Source organism: Dermacentor andersoni, chromosome 5 (assembly GCF_023375885.2).
Source record: "Dermacentor andersoni chromosome 5, qqDerAnde1_hic_scaffold, whole genome shotgun sequence".
Classification (NCBI taxonomy): Eukaryota; Metazoa; Arthropoda; class Arachnida; order Ixodida; family Ixodidae; genus Dermacentor; species Dermacentor andersoni.
In genome coordinates this window covers 110,622,620-110,639,422 of record NC_092818.1, presented here as the reverse complement: position 1 = coordinate 110,639,422, position 16,803 = coordinate 110,622,620, and the positions used below count along the sequence as shown (strand labels likewise).

Genomic DNA, 16,803 nt, shown 5'->3' with positions numbered 1-16,803 from the left:
CATTCTTGCACACAGAAATATATATTTTTTTTCTCTTTTTCCACTTGTTGTAGACAAACCAGAATGGGTAAGCTATACTCAAATATTGTTTAGCATGACTAGTTTAGTAATGGTTACACCATATGACGAATGTGGGTGCAAGTAGTTTCCTCTCACCCGCAGTTTTCTTGTAGCGCTCAGGTTCTATGATTGACCGCGTTCTTATCTCTTGCTCTCAAGGAAAGAATGTGCTAAGAGGCAACCTGAATGTACAAGCTTGGGAGATAAGAATGCTTGCCAAGATTACAACCAGATAAGTGCTTGGGCGGCGCCGCTTGCAATGTGTGGCAGTAAGGCAGTACAGCGTGCATGCTCTTGGACAGCAGCAAACTGGAACAATGTACACATCATAGACTAACCAAGTAAGCTGCTAATGCTGCTAATCACTGAGCTTGTACAGTAAACGAGTGCTTTATAAAAAAGCCATGGAGTGATTAGAAGCAGATATTTCATGAACTGTTTGTTTGTTGCTTTCCTTGTTAAATGCATTTGGAGTCAGAAATTCCTTGTCAGTAGGATGAGTAAGGCACAGAGAACTTGGGAGTTCCTTGAGGAGCTCATGGTCATTCATAGCCTCTGCTGTGATGCAGACTTCAGCAAATATCTAAATGAGGAAAAAACATCTCATTCACAATACTGTCACTGAAGCACGTAGTGCAGCGCTGGTCAGTGTAGTAATCTTGAATTATGTTTCATAGCACTTTTTGCAAGCATTCTTGATGAGTTGGTCATTATGCAAAAAAGCCGCTACTGCAAACCATATTGTAATATTTTAGCACCAATGCAAATAAATGCATGATTGAACAGCAGAAGGTTGGAACCATCAGAGGAAAGACTGCTGTTAAAGGGGATACTTAAAAAATTTTTTTAAGTGTGTGTTGGCCATTTAAATGTTGCCTGATATCTAGGCAAGTTGCCTCTTAGTTTTTTGTTTTCTGCAGGTTTATATGTTATTGGGTAGCCTTTGTGAAAATGTAGACAAGAATCAGAGGAGGGTAGGAAGAAGTAGGGAAGGAAAAGTTGTTAAGCGAGGCACAAAGAACACGTTGCTGGCTCTATAGTGGCTTCACTTCATTCTATGAGGCCACTTATGCTTGCTTTCTTGAACCCTATTCACTGCCCTCAAGCGTCGACTGCTGCCATTCGGAAAGACTGTTTGCCTGGAAAAGGAGGCTAAGTGTAGTGCTCCGGTGCTCACCAAAACACTACCATGGGCAAAGTCAGTGCTTACAAGATTAACATGGGCTACGATGATGAAATGGTGAGCTTGCTTTTTATGTTTTTATATTATTTCCTTACTAGATGTGTCATGTCTCATTCATTCATTCTAATCAAAGGCTTCATGCAGAATTTTATTTCTGGCTAATAGTCTCACTTAATGAAGTGTCTGGGAAAGTTGCATATTCCCAGGTGGTTTGTACATTTTGCTAATGGGTGCATTTAGTGTTTGTCATGTGTGTAAGCTTTGTGGTGACTGCAGAATATTTTGTGCATTATGCTGGCATATGTATAACTAGAAGTTTTTACCTTTTGTTTTAGTCTGAACATGTTTGATAAAGCTGGTAGTACGTTGTAAGCTATAATTGGTTGCACTTCTTGTTAACACTTTTTGTTTGCATACTTTGTTTATGCAACAGCAAAATGTTCAGGTGTTTTCAGACATTGAAGACTTCCTTTTTAATAGAGCTTTGAAAATTGATCCTTCATCAAAATTTTTTGGCCATCACAACCATAGACACCTAAGTTAAACAGTGTATTCTGTCCGTTGTTAACGAAGCAGATAGGTTGCTGCAGGTGTTACTGTGAAAAAAGAGTTGCAAAACCAATCGAGTCTGCTTCAGAATAAAAGGTTAATAAATGATACACTAATATGCAAATACGCACATTCCATTAATAAAGGAGTTAGTGCTACTTTCCTGTGCACCTCACTCTGCCTCTCCGACTTTTTACTGTACTCTATTGTGTGAGTTTGCAATCATCATTGCAGCAACCAGCATATCATCCTAGGAAAAAGCACTTAATTTTCATTTTTACCTCATGTCTAATTAATCTCATTCTTTTGTAATCACCTGTTTTCCCTCCCACATACGGTACGGCTAGTAAAATTCCACACTTGTGAAATAGTTGGCATTTAGAGTTCTATTTCTACTTAGGTTGAGATCTTTTGTGAATGCGAGTGCATGTGTAACAGGATCTAGTAAACATGATTATTTGTGTCAATATACAGCTTACATATGCCACTTACTAGCTTGAAGTTTTTGGAGTCTGAAGATATTAAGATTGTGCAATTGAATTTGCCTTGTTTTTCATTATTTAACCAACATGTTAGCTAAAAAATAATGTCAGTGGTTTCTTTTTTCTTTGCTCCAGACATTAGAAGGCTATAAATGGTCTCTGAGGAAGGCTCTTGCTGGCTGGACTGTGATCATTCTTGCCGCCGGTATTCCCCTAATGCTCATCTCCTGGAAAAGAAGTATTTTGCTCAAGCTCACACATGTATTGTGTCATCCTGATGAGGCACAGAAGGTGCTGCTGAAAGTAAGACTGGCATTCATTTGGGTAGTGTGGTCTTGGATGACTTGGTAATGCACCACAACAGTGACATGCTGCATTAAAAGCTTCCTGTATCTTTCTATATAAATGCACACAAAAGGAACAAATGAATGTGAAAAAAGATTTAATATTGTTCCGGTGTTTAGTAGTGCTTTTAACACATTCTTTTCTGCACGTAGGATTTCAGTTCAGCTTTCTGACAACATTAAAGCTGTCTTTAAATTGTACCTAGGAATGTTAAAAGATTTCACAATCTGTTTTATTGCATGATATGAGGATTTCTTACAAACATTTGTGAAATTGCACTGTTGTGTGGTGAGAAGCTTTGGATAGTATTTCTCTCTTGCTGTATTCTGCAAGATAACTTATAATTGTTTATTTTTAGTAAATTTCTCATGATTTATGTACAACCAATCTTGCAGGACAAGTATTCTCAAGAGTTCATTGAAACAGTTTTCCAAAGCAACAGACCACTGAAAGATGGTTGCAATTACTGCTTCTTTCACAACAAGCGCATCAAGTACATCTGGAAAACAGACCTTCAGCGCTTCGTGAAGCTTGAGTATGATGGGCCTTGTGGATCGCTTCTGCATGATATCTCTGTGCATTTTAGATGCTGTGTTCATTCTTGTGTTCTCCTTTGAGCACACAGGGATGAACACAGCTTGTTCACGTGTCCAGAGTGCAGAGTGAACCAGAGTGCAGGATATACTTCTGATAGTTCTACCAAAAGAAAATAACTTTTCATTCACTTATCATCACCAGAGAAAATAATCTTGTGTTCCCCATCACAGTTTCTAAGTATTGAGAAAAGTGTGGGTTTTTACATGAGCTCTGAGAGTATATTATCTCGATAACATCTCTACTATCTTCTGATTTTGACCCCACTTTTTGTTTAAGAATTGTGGCCGTGGTTACTTTGCTCATAAAAACTAACATAATTAACCTTCTAAACAAACAAGGCAGGAAAATTCATGTGGAGTGTTATAAATCATTATAATGTTGCAGGCATAGCTTAGATGTGAGAATCTGCAAAAACTAAGCCTATACACATTGCTGTCAAGAACTAAAATATAAAAAGCCATGTGCAAGAAAGTAAGCTTTTTTTTTTACCATTTAGTGAAAGCCTCCACTTGTACTATGTTGGCTTCTAAAAACTTTCATTCTGGCACAGAGCATTAATTGGCATGATATTGAGCAGTGATGATACTGAGCATTTGATTTTGAATTGCTGGAGCGGCGTAATATGGGAGGCAGACGTTAAACTCTATGATGCCATGCACTAAGTGATATGACTGTGAACGACTGTAGCATAAAGTAATCAGCGTACATATATGAAAATATTAGCATTCCTTCAAGAGTACCCTTACGCCAAAGTAACACTTTCTCTGTATTGAATTTACATGGATATTAAATTTTAAGACTGTCTAGTTCTACACCTAAGAATGTATTTTGATTACTTGGGGAGATTATATTATTACTAATGCATAATACATAAATATCAATGATAGGATTGACTGGTGAGCTGAAAAATCATTCTTTTTTGTTTTGTTTTTTTTGGGGGGGGATTAATAATTAATCTGTTTTTATAACATCAATTAGCAATGTTACAAATATCGCACTTAAGTTGGTCAGTCAATGTCTGAATTTTCTCATGTTAGCAAAAAACAGTGGCGTCAACTACATACAGTTGCAGGTGTTAGGCAGTCAAGTAAATCATTAATGTACAGCAAGAAAAGCAGGGTGGACGCCTAATTTGAAACTTGTGGAACATAAATGTTAACTTTCCTTGTGTCAGATAGGGTACCAGATATACTAATTGTTTTTGCATGGTCAGTTAAGTAGAGCTTCTAAATAATGTTAATTCAGACCAGTTACTCCATAGGACGCAAGCTAAGTAGAATATTATGGCTGATTAAACCTAATTACTTTCATAAAATCAATAAGAACAGATCCAACAAGTCTATGACAGTAAATTTCTCATTTAAACTTGTCGGTCAATACAACTAGAGCTAGATTAGTAAATAATCAGTGCGAAAGCCAAGCTGTCTTGGCAATAATAAGTTTAATTTATAGAGATAGCTATGATACCTAGCTTTATTTATTTTTATTTATATATATATATTTTTTTTTTTTCAGACCAAAAAGGAGAATAGAGATAGGCCTAAATTGCTTATTAGAGTCCTGTCACATTCTTTAACACTGGAACTATTTTGCTTCATTTTTGTTCGCACAAAAAAACATCTTGTCATCAAAATCAGGTTAATGACATGTGTGAGGGGTTCAACTATGGAATCTACCACTTCTTTGATATGACTGCATGATATGAAGCATGCATGATGCAAATGTAAAATAAAGTAGTTGTTACTTCAGCATGTGTAGTAGGAAGCTGAAAACAAGATTGTGGCACAGAACTAAGAATAACAAAAGTGGGTGGTTCTGGCATGTGCGAAGCACACAATAAAAAATCACTAAATGCACGCATAGCGTTACCTTCACCCATGAATAAATCTCCATTATAGCGTATTTCATTCTGCTAGCTGATGCGATTCTGTTCAGGAAGGAGTTCATAGTATGCCACTGTCTACCAATATTATTGCCTGCTAGAAAGAACTGGCAGTTGCAGTATTGAAATTTTGCCTCCTGTATAAGATGTGACAGATCATTAGAATACCTTGTAAAGCATTCTTTCAGTGCCAAGTTGAATGGCTTGCATTTAGGCTTCCTTTAAATGCTATATTTCTTGCACACAGTTTAAAGCAGGCCTGTAGTCATGCAGAGTTATATAGTGAAGATTAGCCTCCATGACACAACCTAGTGGTTGTTGATGATGCTATAGTACAGCTAGTAATGATGAATGTTGAGCTTGATGAATTTGCTTTTGTCAAAGCCTGGCCTGTAAGATGAAGTGCTTTGAATGATACTGTTATCTGAAAAGTGCTTAACGATGTGTTTTACTTAGTATGCGATCCCTGATTTTATTTGCCAGTGTTAAATAAAAGGGTGTTTTGGGCTTTGTGTGATGTTACCTTAACTTGGAGATAGACTTCAGGGTACATCTCTTGTTCAGCATTGAAAAAGATTAAAAGTATAGTTATTTAGGCGAGCGTTATGTATTCAGACAAATACAGTTTGTTTGCATGGGTTTCTCTTTGTTAACTCCTTTGCCTTCACATCAACAATGCTTGTTAATCTGGCTGAAAGGTGTAAGCTGGCTGGTGTATCCCATTTATGGCACAGTTCTTTACATATGTGAGCCATAGACCAATGTAATGTGGTATGGTGTCTCACAGTTTCTGTGATGCTTTGTATACTTCAATTCATTAATTTTATTCTTCCTGTCTTCCAGTGGGCTTGAAGTTGACAGTTGTCAAGATTTGCTCGCAATGTCATCCGGTCTGTCAGGCTCAGACGTTGACTACCAGCAAGTCCTGTTTGGCGAAAACTCTCTGTGCATAGAAATGACACCTGTTTACAAGCTCGTAATAAATGAGGTGTGGATGAAAATTTGATACTGGTTAACAGAATCTGCAAGTAACAAATAGAATGTAGTAATGTGTAGTTGTACATTGTGGGACTGTTGTATGACTGTAGAGAGTTTGTATAACATTTAAAAAGAAATGATAGAAGCAAAAGCTAACTTCTTGTGGCAATATCTCCTTGCCTGAAAATCACCTGCATGCTAGTGCTTATATGGATCACGTACAAATCTTATATGGAACCATACAGCTTACTTGTGACCGTACTTTTCACTGTACCTGGTTGTTCATGGTTAGTTGTTTGGTAAATGTACTAAAATTGTTAGGAAAAAAATTGATTGATTGATTGATTGATTGATTGATTGATTTCAAAGAATGGACAGCTTCCACCAGTGACAATGAATGATGCTGATTTAATAATTCATGACCAAACTGTACACTGCACTAATCTGTTGATGATTTCTAACTCAAGGTCACTGTACTAAATGTTATGTCTTAGCTTCAAATTTTTTTAAGCATGGCCTTTCCCTCCCTCTAGGTCTTCAGCCCATTTTACATGTATCAAGTGTTCATTGTTATTGTGTGGATGGTTCAGCTGTATTACCAGTTTGCTGTTTGCGTCATCTTGCTGTCCATTATATCAGTCAGCGTATCAGTCTGGCAAACTAGAAAGGTAGGCTTCTTTCCTGTCATTACTGTCATGCCTCATGGTTTGTTCATTCCTTGATAACGGCCAAAACGTGTAATTTGGTATTTTATTGCCTTTATTATTTTAACTTTCATGTAGTAATGTTTTTTTAAATTTATTACTTGGAAATTTTGTAGATCTGGTGCTCTTCTGTATTTGATGACTACGTGAATTGCCTGTGCTATAATAGTGAAAAGTGCATTTTCAATTGCCTGGGAACAAGTACCACGGTTCATGGCTTGTGGTTTGAGTTTGAAATCACGATCAGGAAATTTCAAATGGCTTGAGTTGTAATCTCGAGGCACCCAAACCAATATAATGAATTGTACCTTAAAAATTGGCTGATGAATGTTGAAACCTCCCACCCACATACTGTAAATGTGATCTTTCAGCAAACAAGGGCACTGAGAGAAGCCATTCACACAGAATCAAAGGTGACTGTGTTGCGAGATGAGACTGGTAAGCATGAATGTTGCCTCATATGCAGGTTATTACAGTAAACAAGTGCAGAGGTATTACTCACGAAAGCTCATGATGCACAAGGCATGATTGAGCGAAACCTACTAGCACTATGCGATGACAGGGATGTCACAATCACATTCTAGCTATTCTATAATGGGATGCATAATCACAAGGAGTACATCATACTCTGTTTTTCACATAGTGCAGTTGCTAAATTGAGACAAAAAGTGACTGATATGCTTGAAATAGCAAGAAATCAGTAGTGCATGTTTGTCCTTTGTACATGGACCTTGAATGCAAGGCTTCTAAAGTGTTCAGAGCAGACAGGTGTTCAGAATTAATGAATGCTGAATTGCATCACCCATAACTTTAGTACATACTGTCTGCTCTGTGTGGAGATCAGCAATGTATAATACGGCTGTTGTCATGCTGTCAATGTTTATTTTTACTAGTTGCACTTTTGTTAGGATTCTCCATGGTAACATCAGTGCTGAAAAATATGTTGTGCATTCCACGTGTGCATGATTTGTGTGCAGAAGTGACCCTCTCCTCCAAGGAACTTGTACCTGGTGATGTGATCATACTCCCAGAGAAACATCACACCATGGTGTGTGATGCTGTCCTTATCAACGGTGACTGTATTGTCAACGAGAGCATGCTGACAGGTAGACACAAATATTTGTCCGTTCAAATTTAAATTCAAATTTATTGCACATCATAGAAATAGTACAATTGTGGACATACAGAAGGAGGTCCCAAGGCTATATCACCATTGGCAGGACCTCCATTGAAGTAAATTAATGAAAAGTAGAAAGTAAAAAACAAAGAAAATGAAAGAGAGGTTAAATTTTTAGAAATGCATGTATAACTACATCAATATACAACAATTTAGTATAAGGCAACACAAGGTAATGTTCACAGGGTGGACAGGATTAGTTAAGTTTAAAGAAAAGAAAATGTTTTAAGTTTCTATTATATTGGGGGCAGAGGGGGGGGGGGGAAGAGGGGGGAGTGTACGAAAGTTACAGATTTCATATGCGTGTTCAAACTAACCCAAAATGACATTGAGGAAAGAAAGCAAAGTGGATCTGCCATAATTAGTATGTGTACTAGACAAGAGAAAGTTACGATGGGTGCCGAAGCAAGTAGAATTGGAAGCAGAGAGCTCATGTTGTGAGAATATGTCTAGTGCGAGAACATGTTGAATAATTTAAGGAACATAATGCCTGTATTAAAAGTAAAAGCTAAACGAAGGCCAGATATTAAGGTCAACAAGAATGGGGTAAGAAGGTGACAGCCATAGCATGAAATTACTAATTATGCTACCAACTTTTTTTCTGGTGTTTAATCGATGGGGAGAGCTGAAAGGAGTATGTATGACTCCTTGATGTGAAGCAGTAGTTTATATGGCTCTGTATAAATGCATAATATAATGTTGCAAGTACAAATATGTGCATTTAAGTTTATCATGGAGTACCAGAGCATGTCTAATTGTAGGTGCACTTGTACATTGTGAAGAATAGTATCGAGGTAAACTTGCAATCAGCCATGGCCAAATCTTCTGTGCATATAATGAGTGAAAGCATCTTGGAACAGATTAGCAGACTTAACAATGTAGGCTAACCAGAGAGTGGGTTTAGAAGCACCTTGATGCAATAAAGGGGCCTGGTTCATCCCACTTGGCGATACATTGCCGAGATTGCGGGTGTTTGATATGTCAGAGTTTGAGTGCACATTGGTTTTGCTCCGACATGGGGACCAGATGATGAGGGAAATTAGCGAGGCAACCTATATTTTTAAGAAAAGTAAGAAAAACGGGATGAGGTGTGTCAGAGAGCACTTCATCAGAAAGAACTTTCTTAGAGTTTGGAGGGAGGATGGTAGCCAGACATTCATATGCCGTAACTTCTTGACATTTTGCAACTTGGCCTTAGTACTGTGCATTACACGAGACTTTTAGCTAACTTTTAAATTAGCACCCCAAGAAAGTGGCAGCCTGAACTCTTTGTTGAAATATACTTCACTAAAATGAAAATCTGAGCAATATGGTCTTGCATAAGTATAGGTAAATCACAGTGCATTATAGACAAGGAACAACTGCAGAAATGAGACACACGGGGTACTGACTTTGACTGCTTTATTGGCGTAAAATTCACATACTTATAAGCACGTGTTGTACGGGATAGAGGAAATGGAAATGGAGGAAACGGAAGAGATGCTGACACATTGCTCTGTTACTTGTTGTATCATATCAGCTTCAATTAACTCTCTAGTAGGTTATTCCTTCGCTTTACCTCTAATGGAGTACTTTTCATACAATGAAATACAACCGCAATGTGTACAATGAAAGGATAAGTTTCCTTGCCTATACTACCTACCTCTTGATGGTTATAATGTCACGAGGTAGTAGTACAGGCAAGGAGCTATCTTCTTCGTGCTATCTTGTTCAAGAAGATATTGCAAAGTGCATACGTTTGCACCATATTTTTGACTGCAAAAGAGGTTATATTCCACTGTTTGTTTGGTGTAGGTGAAAGCTGCCCTATCACAAAGGTTCCTGTGTGTGCAGGAGAAGGGTACACATGCACTGCAAACAAAAGGAACACACTCTTCTGTGGAACAAATATACTTCACTCAAGAAGTACTAATAGCCAAGTGAAAGCCGTTGTCTACAGGACAGGTATGGAACTTTGTTATAAATGCCACAGTTCTTAAACAAATAAAAAGAGCTGTGAACAAATAATTTTTATTTCTAAGCCACAAATGCACAGCTAGTTCAGAGCAAGCTTAAAGAATGAAGCAAACTCCCTTGGGCTGATGAAGCTACCTGTATGTTAGCAGCCTCCTAAAGAAGCCTCCAGTATGTGTTTTGTTCTTGCTAATTGATTAGCAGCGATTAATTAATGTTTAATGTGATAGTACCTATATGTATGTTCAAGGCGCATTCACGCTGTCGATGCTGCTGTCATGCTGTCCAGCTATTGATGGCGCATGTGTGGCTCACGCATGAAGGTTTACAGGATCTTCAGAGATGCGAAGTGTGTTTGGCTGCAAATACAACGAAGTGAGTGGATGCACCATCAATGCTCCCTTCAATTGACTTGGTAACGGAGCCGGGACAGTTTTCTGGCTTCCACAGCCGGCACGAGCATTGTGCACACACACACACACTAATGTTCCTGCTGAGCTGTGTGTATTCACTGGTCTGAGCCACACAGACAAACATCAAACTAATGTTGTCCAAAATTTTACTGGGCATGGTCTCATTGTCTGGACCATCGAGGTGTAAGGCCTAGCCTCCACTGGGCAGAACTCCTCATCCCGCTAGAGTGGTGAGACACCTGGTAGCTAGCTGCGAGGGTGCTCTTCCTTCTGCCCAGCAGCAGCTGCTTTGCATGCTGCACCATGCCAACATATGTCACATCTGCATATTGTTTGAACACCGTCTGAGGAGTTGAAGTGCAATGCTAAACATTGCTATCGCTGTCAGTGCTTCGCCCTTCTGGAAAAACTGACATAATTTTTATTTAATAAGTTTATACATGCAGTGTCAATAAGATTTGTAGAGCATACTTGAAAACATTACCTCTAATGTTTTATAATGTGCTACCTTTTCTGTAACTCTTTTCATTGCATATAAAAAATAGACAGTCACCTAAATATTCTTATGTGATCTGAATGTAAAAGCATTCAAATCCACCTTCAATCACTTTACTTCACCTTAATTCACTTAACCCCATCTTCAGTCACCTTACTCTAACTCCACAACTGTACCTTTGACCACCTTGCTCTAATTTATACCAACCCTTTAGTCCATCTTAATCCATCTTAATTTGCATTAATCCATTCTAATTCACTTTATTTCACTGTAATTCACCTTAATTCACATTAATTACCCATAATTATAACTAATTAACATTGTTGTACCATGCACTTCTGCTGAGGTCATACAAGATGCTGATGATTCCTCCTCCACAATGGCTGCGCTGTCACGTGCCCAACGGCACACGCACTAGGCCACACGTTTACTTAGCCGGATGGCTGCGACGTGATGTGTGCAATGACGCACTCACTGAGCACACCTTTAGTCAACCAGAACTGTGAAGCCACTGTGGCATTGGGAAAGCCACGGCAGCCACCTTGGAAGCCCCGGTTCGATTCCCACCCAGAGCAAAATTTGCCAAATTTTCTTTTCAAAGGCATTAATATACTTGGTTTACAGGAATCTCCCTGTGAAATGTGACGTCAGTCCGAATATTTTTTTTACGTGCTTTTGCACCGTCGGCCATTTGCACCATCGCTTGATCACGCCGAATTTTCTGCCTCATGGGACATGTAATGCTCTCACATTAAAAGAAAGCCACTGCGATGAGCTGTGGTGGCCTCTTGAATATTTTCAGGGGCTCTTTTTCAAGCACAGGAAGGTAAGCTATGCAAACAGTAATGTCCAACAGGCAACTGAAAGGGATATCTTCATGTGGGCTCTACAAACCTCATATTGTCATTGTGGTGACAAAATTAATAATGAAAAAGTTGGTTGTCCCTTGAAGCACCTACTATACTACCTGTTTTAATTAAGAGATGACCAAATTTGTTTAATGTAGTGCAACGGGAACGATACGAGTTCTTTTTGGCTACACATTATTAAAAGCAGCAGACATCAACGATAGTGTGACTACTGCAAATTATTTCGTACTTGCTAATTAAATGTTAACTGATTACTTTAGGGCACATTTTGCAGTTCTGGATTTGAGTCTGGTCAATGCTCAAGGCATGTCCACTAAGTACAAATTCTGAGACCAGCACCAGTTTTTACTCATATATACAACTGCAAACAGGCACCAAAATGCATTGGCATACATCTTATCGTTTTTCCCAGATAGCTTATCTTCTGCACTGTGTATAAAAACTGCATGAAAAACAATTGTACTTTGTGGCAGATTTTGGGTGCAATATGTCGAAACTTCTGTTAGTCTCACCATTTCTATTAAGTGGACATTGTTTAAGCACTGAATAAATATGTGCTCTGAGGTGAATAATAAAAGCTTTAAATGCTGCTTGTTAGATAATTAATTAGCTACAATTTCAGATATGTTTGTAGCGTGTTTCTAGAAAAAAAGAAAGAGACATTATCATCTTTGCTGCATTGTCCTGTGAGAAATTGGCCCTTCCTTAAAGCAGGTGTTATCATTGTTCAGCTTGCATAGTTGACAGATTGGTCAGTTTTGTAAACAAAAAGATTATTGGAAAATAGCGAGTTACTAATTTTCTGTACTTGCCCGGCACTGGTGCCCAAATGGATGTGCATTTCAGGATTCAACACTATGAAAGGCGAGCTTGTGAGGACAATCTTGTTCCCAAAACCAGTGCATTTCAAGCTGCATGCAGATGTTATGAAGTCAATGGTGATATTTCTTATCCTTGGTGAGTAAACCTTACACAAATATTGCCTTAACTTTTCAGTCTTCATGCACTCATCTTCTTGCACATTTTAAAACTTTTTTAGGCATACCAGCAATGATCTACACTGGCATCATATTCAGCAAACTCGGTGTGAGTACTTCTTTTGGAATTCGTGTGTTCTTGTAACCAAAAAAGAGCATATTACAGAACATAAATTCTTGTTTATGCAATTAGTAGACTTCCATTAAGCCAAACTCAAAGAACCACAATAGATGTTTGGCTTATGTTAAGTTCCACTTGACAGGATAATACTACAACACATGCATGCATTCTCTAAATGGTGGTTTATAAAAAGCAGTGACTGAGATTGTTTCGCAAAGAGACAAATAATACCAAAATGGCATACATTTGGCTCTGAGTAATGTTACAGCCTCCCAAGCAATGGACCAAAAGATCAAACTGCACATATTCCATAAGGGGTCGAGCAACCTGTCTCTGCTGAAAATACCCATGCCTAAACTCTGGCTATCTACGTGGCCTTGAAGACAGCCCTATCGACGGGCGCTATTATTTCTGCGCACTCATTCAGTCAAAATGACCAGGATGTCTGCTTCGGGCACTGAAGTGTGCCATGACGCTAGAATTATTGAAAGTAGCTATTATCAGCGCCTGTTATTTCCTATCTTGGAAAGGTACTTTTCGGGATGCCAAACATGTGGACTGTCGCTGGCTTTGAAAACTTCAATGAATGCATTTCTGACAGTACTTTGAATATCTTTGAAAGCTTGATTGACTTGTGATTGAGTTGTTTCAGTGTTTGAATGTTGTTGAAAAGGAGATGAACTGTCGTTTTTAACGTCCAGACCTTTCTAACAACAGGAGCAACACAGGCACAGTAGTACACAGCCAAGACTCGTCTGAGCTAAGCCTTTTGGTGGCTTAATTTCTTGAGAAAGTTTACTTGTTCCAACTTGGGAGCTACTATTAGGAACGGATAATAAGTAGCGGTATATGGTACTTTGCAGTTCACTGTTTTATAAAGGCGCTCTTGTGGACCATGCCTGTTAATATAACTTGAAACCCCTGGACAGCACTTTTTGTATCCTAGCTAGTTTTCACTGAAAAGACAAGAGAAATGCATCATACAATGAGAGAAATGGCAGGCATGTACAATGCACTTAAGCCAGCTAGCCAGAATCGCAGTTTTGCTATTTGGCTTGTAAAAAAATACTGAAAGCAATTGTATTGAAGGCATGCTTATAATAAATCTGCATGAAAGAGATGTGTTACTGTTCGAATGTCGTCTCCGTTCAACATTATGAAGCTGAATTTTCGGTCGCTTTTCTCTTACTTTCCTGCATTTCAGGCATACGCTCATGATATTGCCATCGTTGTCATTGATGTCGCCACTTTTGTGGTGCCTCCACTACTGCCCGCAGTGCTGACTAGCATCAATGCTTCAGCTCAGAGACGTCTAAAGAATAAAGACATCTACTGCCTCAACTCCAGCTACATCAATTTTTGTGGAGCCTTGAGTGTGATCTGCTTTGATAAGGTAGGTTATGAAGAATATCCGAAACTTTGTCACAAGATAGTTAACATGAAAAACCAGGCAAAGTTGTGGAATCTTCCTTTACATCTGTCAGAGTGGGTAGTTGTAGGCCACTTCTGCACAGATTCAAATATGCTAGAGTAGGCTACACATGCATACGAGGTTTAAAGAAACCGTTTTGTCATAAAAGATTTTGCATTTATTATTTTAATAACCTTGGAGCACACTTTCCATGTTACATTCGAAAGGTAGTGCCTATACTAACACATACAGTGCCTGCTCATAGCCATATATTTGTCTATCTCGCACGCACAACTCTATGATAAATAGAATTATGTGCTTGCGGTTTTTATGAGAAACACATTATTTACTTAGAAGCTTGTACTGACTGCGGGTTTTTACATTAACAATTTTAAGGGGTGCTTGTCATATTCTTCTGTGTTATTTTCTAGCCTGCTTTTTCACTTCACTGACCATATGCAAAACAAGAACACAACTGCAGGACTGCTTCTTGTATGTCTTTTATAGACAGGAACACTGACAGAGGACTGCTTGGATATTGCAGCCATTGTTCCCTGTGAAAATGGAACGTAAGAACACATCAGTGCCCTTTGCTTTTATCAGAACATATATATATATATATATATATATATATATATATATATATATATATAGTGTTAAAGGAATAGAAGCACATAGAAAAATAACATGACTTTACTGACGTCTTGGCCAGGGTCCGGCCTTTATCAAGATTGCGACTGCAAGCTCAGAGAGCTCAATTTACACATTTTCTCAGTAAGAAGAGAAAGAAGTGGAGCGAGAGGAAACAAAAGTGTGAATACAAACTTTACAAACTTGTGCATGTAAAAAAAAAAGATAGAAAAAAAATGCTGTGGTGTCAAGAATACCAGCGCGTGCACTAGCTCATGTCAAAATAAACGAAAGCAACCATGGAAAGTCAACAAAAGCCACCATGAATGCAAACTTTCAGGAAAAAGAAAAAAAGAAAAATCTTGAAGGAAAGCAAAACGTGTAAGCAGTGTGTCAATGACCCACACGTCAACAGGTGCACATTCAGTCATGTCCATATGGAAAGATGACAGATGTAGCCTGTCACACTACAGGTGCCTTCTAACCATCTTCAAGGTCGCAGCAGCAGCAGCAAACCCTGTCAAACCTGTCACCCCTCCCTGCATTACACAGGCTGCATCTGTCATCTTTCCTTGTGTACAACTGCTGACCTGTGGGTCATTCACACACTGCTTACCCATTTTGCTTTCCTTGTGTTTTTCTTTTTTTTTTATTCTTTTTTTTATGCGAGTTTGTATTCATGGTTGTTTTCGTTGACTTTTCACGGTTGTTTTCATTGACTTTGACATGAGCCAGTGCACATGCTGGTATTCTTGAAATCACTACATTTTTTTTTCTTCTTTTTTTTTTTTTTACATGCGCAAGTTCATGAAGTTTGTATTCATGTTTTTGTTTCCTCTCGCTCGCTTCTTTCTCTTCTTTCTCTTCTTACTGAGACAATGTATAAATTGAGTTCTGAACTTGCAGTCGCATTCTTGATGAAGGCCGGACCTCGGCGGAAAAGTTAGTAAAGTCAAGTTATTTTTCCTGCGTGCTTCTATTCCTTGAACTATTTCTGTGCCGGATCCTGTGATCCTATGCCTCACTGATATATATATATATATATATATATATATGTGTGTGTGTGTGTGTGTGTGTGTGTGTGTGTGTGTGTGTGTGTGTGTGTGTGTGTGTGTGCGCGCGCGCGCGCGCGTGTGCGTGCATGCGTGTGTCTTTAGTCATTTAATTCAAATGATAAAGCAACGCAGAACAGTTTGTATTTTCATTTTGTTAGTGCTGACAAGTAGTGTGTTTAAAACAGCTAGAGAGTGATTATAAATGATGGTGTATTTACCAAAGTTGACTGCTATGATAATTGGTAATGGGTTGTAGAGTGGGTGTCACAAAAGAAGACAGCACAAAGGAAAAGAAATATACAGGAATGCAGAATGGGAAATGTCACTGTAGGTAATACCGTGGCATTGCAATGTAGGGTTTCTATATGACCTGGTGTAAAGAACAGTACTGCAGGCACGAACTGAAAGGTGGATGTATGTTGCTATGTTAACTTAGTCTTTCTGCACCCTTTGAGCATTGTGATAAAATTTATCTCAAGACCATTAACTACTTAATTAGTCCAGCAACGTAGTTTAACCTTAAAGGACATTAAGCAGGAACACTATATATAAATCAGTTTGGCCTGGTAAAGTATTCTTTCAAAACTAAATTTTCATTAACTTTGCTGATTTTGGTTCATTATGATAAGATAAAATGAATGTCAACATTTTATTTCTTTAATTTTATGCCAGAACCCTAGCCCAGGTACGTCAGTGTAACGTCACAAATTTCGAAGTATTTCATCATACTTGGGCTCTTGTGGCTCAGTGAAAGTTCTTGAAACTATATTTGGCTTTTTCAGAATACAGTGTAGTTCATCTTTAATTAACAATAAAAATTTAACTACAGATGCAAGCAAACATCGTAAAAATTCATGATGCCACGGCGAGGTGGTGTGGCAACTTCAAGAAGTTGTTGCCACCCATCTTTTATTTTTTGCC

General features: G+C 38.4%; 1 protein-coding gene across 3 annotated transcripts in view; it reads left to right on the top strand.

Moving 5' to 3' along the window:
• The first annotated feature begins 204 nt into the window (after positions 1-204).
• LOC126531048 (polyamine-transporting ATPase 13A3-like) overlaps positions 205-16,803 on the top strand; it is a 41,944-nt gene continuing 25,345 nt past the window's right edge. The window contains exons 1-13 of one of the 3 annotated variants that reach the window (XM_050178426.3): positions 205-401; positions 1,167-1,300; positions 2,410-2,577; positions 3,015-3,154; positions 5,942-6,086; positions 6,610-6,744; positions 7,152-7,218; positions 7,758-7,886; positions 9,752-9,901; positions 12,535-12,645; positions 12,728-12,774; positions 13,991-14,179; positions 14,705-14,766. In XM_050178426.3, coding sequence (XP_050034383.1) covers positions 1,250-1,300; positions 2,410-2,577; positions 3,015-3,154; positions 5,942-6,086; positions 6,610-6,744; positions 7,152-7,218; positions 7,758-7,886; positions 9,752-9,901; positions 12,535-12,645; positions 12,728-12,774; positions 13,991-14,179; positions 14,705-14,766 — 1,394 coding nt within the window. In that variant the 5' untranslated portion in view covers positions 205-401; positions 1,167-1,249. Of the gene's footprint in view, positions 402-422; positions 1,301-2,409; positions 2,578-3,014; positions 3,155-5,941; positions 6,087-6,609; positions 6,745-7,151; positions 7,219-7,757; positions 7,887-9,751; positions 9,902-12,534; positions 12,646-12,727; positions 12,775-13,990; positions 14,180-14,704; positions 14,767-16,803 lie in introns of those variants that run through there. The other 2 variants (XM_055070922.2, XM_055070921.2) reach the window with 2 other exon arrangements.